We start from the raw sequence: 5,834 nt of genomic DNA, 5'->3' as shown, positions 1-5,834 counted from the left end.
CCCCCATTGCTCCGCCCCTTCGCGAGGCCACGCCCCTTGGGCAGGGGCCGGGGCACGGGGGCACCGGGGGGTGCGCGGGCCCCCCCGCCCGGGACATTCCCGGTCACCCCCGTCCCGGGGGATGCCCGGCGCTCATCCCCTTCTCTCCCCCAGCCAAGCCCCCCGTCTCAGGGTTCTGCACCCCCAAAGTATCCCCAGGTCTCCGGGCTGATTATGCCTCGTCTCTAGATTGCGCCCCCTCCGCAACTATTTGATGAGGCCAATAACCAAATTAGCAGACTAACTCTGCTAAGGGGCCTGAGGGCCTTTGCCCCGCTTGACATCACACTGTGCCTCCCCATGAGTTGTTACAGCTATTGCCACCCTCTAGCCTTCCATGGAGACCCAAACTGGGGGCAAAAGGAGAATAAAATAAACCCTCAAGAAACCACTTGCCCCCCAGGGTCTGGGATCAGCCAGCTTCCCCCCACAGGCTCAGTTTCTTTACCCTCTCTAGGGCCCATGGAGGGATAGGTAGGAGATGGGGCCCTGGGCTATGCCACTGCCTTACTTCCACTCTAGTCCCCCATGACAGCACCTCACCTGAACCAGACTGAGTCAAATGGAAGCCAGCAAGTTGGAGGGAACCCTTGGGCTGAGAGGGGAAACCCACAGCCCCCACACACATCGCCATGTGAACCCTGACCCAGCTCCACTCCCCCCTGCCTTACCTCTGCTTCCCCAGGACCCTCCTCTGCCACCACCCCTGTCCTGCCTGTGGGTGCTCACACCAGCACTGACAGCACCCAAGGGTGCTCTCCAGGCAAGCTGGTGCACCCCGGAAACCCAGGGCTGGGTGTGTACCACTTGCCTGCTCTGGGCCCTCATTATGGCTCAGGTTAAAACTATTTCCAGCATGGAGGTTGGTAATAACCCCGTGTGCCAGGACTGGGGCAGGATGCTCAGCACAGGGACATCAGGGGAGCACCTCCTCCCTGGCCACGGTACCCTCCCCAGACCCAGCGTAGTCCAGCCACAGAGACAAAAAGACACTCATATTTATGCTTTAATAAAACTAGAAAGAGGAAAAAAAAATCAAAGGGATTAGACCAAGATCCAGCCACGGACACTTCCTACCATGGCAAGGACTAGTCAGGTCACAGTATTTGCTGCCCGCAGCCCTGAGGACAGGGGGGATGGCAGCTCCCCCAAACCAGCAGAGCAAGGCAGGACTGTTCCCCACATGGTTTTATTGCTGGTGATGTCCCCCCAGAGAGAGGGGCTTGGGAGACCCTGAGCAAAGGGGGCCAGGTCAGGCACCAGTCCAGCGGGTAGAAACAGCAAGTTCCATGTAACACCTGCTCCCACCCTGGAGCCTGAGCCACCCACAATGTCCCACACTTTCCTTCACCATCTTTCCTTTGCTGGCTCCATCCCATGCAGGACTGAGCCCACAGACCCCGTTTGTGACAGGGATATTTCTACTACGTGTCCCTCTGCATAGTTGCCCTCCACAATCCCTTCCCACTTTAGTGACAGTTCAGGATTTCAGCTTCATTTCAGACACAATTTAACGACCTGTCCCAGGTCCAGAGATATCCAAGTCCCGGACCTGCAGATCATCCTCACCATCATGCAGCTCACTCTGCCTCCACTCCCACCATGCTCCAGCACTCAGTACCAACGTCGAGCAGCCAAGGTTTGTCAAAGCACCTTCCCCATCCACTTTTCGCCAGGATAGGACCACTCCTCCTCTCATGGTGGTCCCCCGTCTCAGACACTGTGCTGGTGGTCAGGAGGTTTGTTCATGCAGGAGAAAGGGCCATAGAGCCCCATGGCAGAGGCTCCCAGGGAAGAGAAGCTGGCATATTCCAGCCTTGGGCTGCCAGAACTAGGATCTGTTCCTCCAGACGAACTGAGGAAGAGACCTGCTGGGCTCATGGCTTCTTGGAGGCTCCTGAGCTTCCCTCCACGATTTTGTTAGCTAAAATCTCCTTCTCCTCCTTCATCTTCTTCAGCCTGACCTTGCTTTTGGAAGATGAGAAGGAGAGTGAGGCCTTGCTGAACTCCAGAGGGAAGATACCCACGTCCCCGTCGAAGCGATTCTTGGACACCTGCAGGTAGCGCTTCCCTGGCCCTGTCACCAGCTTACGGTCCTGCAGGATGAGGACGTTGTCGGCCTCCTGGCTGGCCTGGGAAGAGGAAAACATCTCCAGGAGGGTGCAAGGAATGCTGCCAGAGTGGCAGGCCTCAGAGATGCTCACAAACACTTTCGCAGCTCCTTTAAACTCTTTTACAGGGCACCCCATGCCACAGCAACTCCAGCATTTCCCCAACACCAACCCCTTGTGTTCCCCTGGAATGTCCACTGACCCACCAAGTACATCCTGTGCCACAGCCCACCCTGGGGAAAAGGGATCACTGGAGAGCTGTGCACAGAGAACACCTCCTGCCCACAACTGCAGGGCTGGTCAGCCTCACGGAAGAGACTGGAATACTCAGAGCCCATCCCCACACCCTCCCTGTCTCCCTCTTTAATTATGTCCTACTACATTCCACCCGCAGTCAGTATTAATTAAATGCACCTAAAGCCCCAACAGAACTTTAGCTGACAATGGGTTTGCTCTCTGCCTGCATCAGGACTCTGGGAGACATCCTACACCTTTCAAGTCCCCAGTGATGATCCAAGGCACTGATGGCAGCTGAAGACAACTGCCCAACATATCCTAGCCCCTTCCGGGGAATACACCACGCCCAAGGGACAGGAAGGGCCACGCCGGCCCAGCTCACCTTGGCAGAGCCGAAGATGGAGGCTGTCTGCAGCTCCTTCTCATCATCCTCCTTTCGAGGATGGATGATCAGGGTGATGTGGCACGTGTTGTCCGTGGCAAACTTGCGGAAGGCACCAACGATGAAGTCCTGGGCAGCGAGCCTGCCACAGCAGCAAGAATGGGGTCAGGGGCTGGCATTGCTCAGTGGCAGGAGTCAGTGAGGTGCTGATCCCCACAGCAGAAACCACCCGGGAACGTGAGGCAAACAAGCCCACACGGGAAGAGGGATGTGGTATGGCAGGGATAGCTGGTGACCTGCTCACCCCTTCCCACCCTCTTCCTCCCTAGGGCACTGGTTGCCCTTTAATGAAACAGAGTGGCCAGAGAGGAGTAAAGGCGACACCCTGTGCAGAACCCCAGGCCCTGGTGTGACACCTGACAGGGACAGCTCCAGCAGTGAGGGTGACAAAGAAAGGAAGGGTCATATTGAAGAACGACTACCTGTCCACAGAGAGGTGCTCGTGTCCCATCATGAACTGGAGATTGTCAACAACCACGTGGGTGATGTCGTACATGTAGACTGCATGCTGCATGGTGTCAATCACTGTCCTGAGCAGAGGAGATCAGGATCAACCCCTGGGATTAGTGAAGGTAGGGATGGGAATGCTGAGCCAGGCAAAGGGACGCAGAGAAAGAGCTGGAAGGTACCAGGCTGGGTCCTGATGGGACCTGGGCACATCCCACCTCTGCACCTCCCCCACTGTATAGCAGGTGCAGCCCTATCCCCCAGGGAAAGGTAGGTGGGATCAGAAGGACCCAGTGCTGCCCACACAGTCCCTGCCTACTGCCCTGCAATGCCCCCAGCTCACGGGGATCCTCAGGGCACACAGGGATGCATGCAGGTGCCAGAGTACCTGATGAATAAAAGGGGTTGGAGGTGCCTGTCCTCCCTCTTCAGCAAACAACAGCACTGCAGGTAAGCAGGGTGTGAGGGGACATGTCCTGCCATGGGCACAGGCTGGCTTCAGAGCAGCACAGGGTCAAGTCCCCTCCTTCACCCCCACCCCAGAGAGAGTCTGTGAGAGTCCCCGTGACAGGAGGAACACAGGTGGTTGGCCACACAGTCCCCACACACCAACCCTGGGACTTGAACAGTCCCAATGTGACTCCTGCCAGCCCCAAATCTGTGCCTCACTGCGGGGGAAGAGCCCCAGCTCCCCAGGGCCCTGCAGCACATGCCATGACAGGTAAATGCCACTGGGAATGGAGGTGCAGGACCATACTTGATGTTCTGCTGGCCATGGAAGGTCATGAAGTAGAGTGGGAGCTCCTCGAAGCGATCAGCCCACTCATCGTACAGCTCCAGCTGGTCCTCCAGGCGCCGGCCAGCAAACTGTGTCAGCATGATTTTGGCCAGACGGACGTTGTTGATCTCAAAGCTGCCCCACAGCGTGCACACGCCCTGCATGCACAGGTCCAGTGCATACTCGCTGATAAACGTGGTCTTCCCACTTCCCGTTGGGCCTGGTACAAGGACAACAAGAGGAGAATTAGCTGGGGGAGATGATCTGACCCATCCTGACTATGTTGGGGGGTTGTTTAGAGGTGGAAGCACCAGGGACCAGGGTAAGAGAAGCCCATCTGCAGCACTCAGACCATAAACAAACTTCTCGCACCACACTACACACCTGGGTGCTTGGGCACGGCCTCCCACAGCTTATGGGTCCCCAGAGGTCCCAGTGAAGGGCTGGGCAGCCAGTGGGGTGAGCACAGGGAGGGCTCAGGGTGGCAGCTGGGAGCAGTGGTAAGGGACAGCCCAGAACCTCTTACACTGTCCCAGGCAGGGAGCCCTTCACCACATTGGCATGCACGGTCCCACCGAACTGAGGAATGCACCCCAGCCTCTCACACACCCGCAAGACAGGCTCAGCAAAAGCCTTGAGCAGAAAGAGACCTGGAAGAGTCGTGAAGCACCACCCGCAGGAGGGTGAAGCCACCAAACACCCCTCTGCTTGCCCTGTCCACCAGTCGCTGCTCCAGTTACCTGTGAAGATGGTGAGCTCCCCTCTGCGGTGGCCTTTGAGGAGCTTGTTGAGCTCGGGGAAACGGGTCCACCTGACGCCAGACACCTGCTCGGTGTTCACCAGCTCCCCGAACACCTCCTCGCGCAGCTGCCGGAAGGAGATGATGGATTTGTGGCTGGCAAGCAGGGCAGAACGCAGGATTTTGGTGACGTTCAGGCCCTGGTTCAGAGCCTCCAAGGGCCGGGGTTGCAAGTTGCCAGGGCGCACTAGAGAGCAGCGCTTGAGGCTCAGCTTGCGAGCAAAGAGCTTGGCAGCTTCCCAGGAGCGCAAGTCCTCGCCGAGCCACAGCGTGATGCGCTTGAACTGCTCCAGGTAGGGAAGAAGGGTGGGAGGCAGGGAGCTGGCCCCCCGCGGCAGGGCCAGGCTGGCCACTCCTGCAGCCTGGTGCAGGGCCAGGGCATCCAGCTCCCAGCCGGTTAAGACTAGCTCTGTGTCTCGGCGGCCAATCAGGGGCAGCCCAAAAAGATTGCGATAGGAATCGAAGCGGGGTAAAGTCTCTTCCACGTAAGTTTTTGTGCCCCCCTTTTTCTCCACCCTCAGGAGCTTCAGGCCCTTCAGGGTCGCATCTTGAGGACTGAACCAGGGGAAGACGAGAGACCTGGCAGGCCTCAGATAACGCACACCGAAGCGCTTCAAGGTGGCATCTGTCACCTGGGAGATACCAAACAAAGCCTTGGTCTCCTTGGTCTCCTTCTCATCCAGCAGCTCCCAGAGCGGCAGGGCCCGTTCCCAGATGCAGCGGGCATCCTCGCGAGCCTGTCGCATTTCCTCCTCCGTCTCCTCCGAGCTGGCAGGGGGAATGGGGGTAACGCCATGGTGCCGCATTTCCACGTTAGCCTGGAAGTCCTGCCAGGTGCCCTCGGCCAGGGTGGCTGTGCACAGGAAGCTGCCCGTGGTCTTGTCAATGAAAAGCGTGAACGGGGCATTGGCGGACAGCGGCTGGTCCCCGTGGTCGCCGGTGAAGAGGCTGGGGGTGTGCAGGCAGCTGTAACCATCGTGG

At 58.3% G+C, this 5,834-nt stretch overlaps 2 protein-coding genes across 2 annotated transcripts in view; one reads left to right on the top strand and one right to left on the bottom strand.

The window, feature by feature from the left end:
* Window positions 1–2,002: 2,002 nt before the first annotated feature.
* TWNK (twinkle mtDNA helicase) lies at window positions 2,003–5,797 on the bottom strand. The gene is made up of 5 exons (XM_031062451.1): window positions 4,795–5,797; window positions 4,034–4,274; window positions 3,252–3,359; window positions 2,770–2,911; window positions 2,003–2,166 (listed from the first exon to the last, which is right to left on the bottom strand). Exons 1-5 carry the CDS (start codon window positions 5,657–5,659, stop codon window positions 2,128–2,130), a joined length of 1,395 nt encoding a protein of 464 aa, XP_030918311.1. The 5' UTR covers window positions 5,660–5,797; the 3' UTR covers window positions 2,003–2,127.
* Window positions 5,739–5,834, top strand: part of MRPL43 (mitochondrial ribosomal protein L43) — a 1,473-nt gene continuing 1,377 nt past the window's right edge. The window contains exon 1 of the mRNA XM_031061358.1: window positions 5,739–5,811. Within this exon, the coding sequence (XP_030917218.1) occupies window positions 5,739–5,811 (73 nt within the window). The remainder of the gene's footprint in view (window positions 5,812–5,834) is intronic.

The sequence above is a fragment of the Geospiza fortis genome, unplaced genomic scaffold (genome assembly GCF_000277835.1).
Source record: "Geospiza fortis unplaced genomic scaffold, GeoFor_1.0 scaffold130, whole genome shotgun sequence".
Taxonomy (NCBI): Eukaryota; Metazoa; Chordata; class Aves; order Passeriformes; family Thraupidae; genus Geospiza; species Geospiza fortis.
The sequence above is the reverse complement of the archived record's forward strand: the minus strand, read 5'-3'. Positions and strand labels throughout refer to the sequence as shown.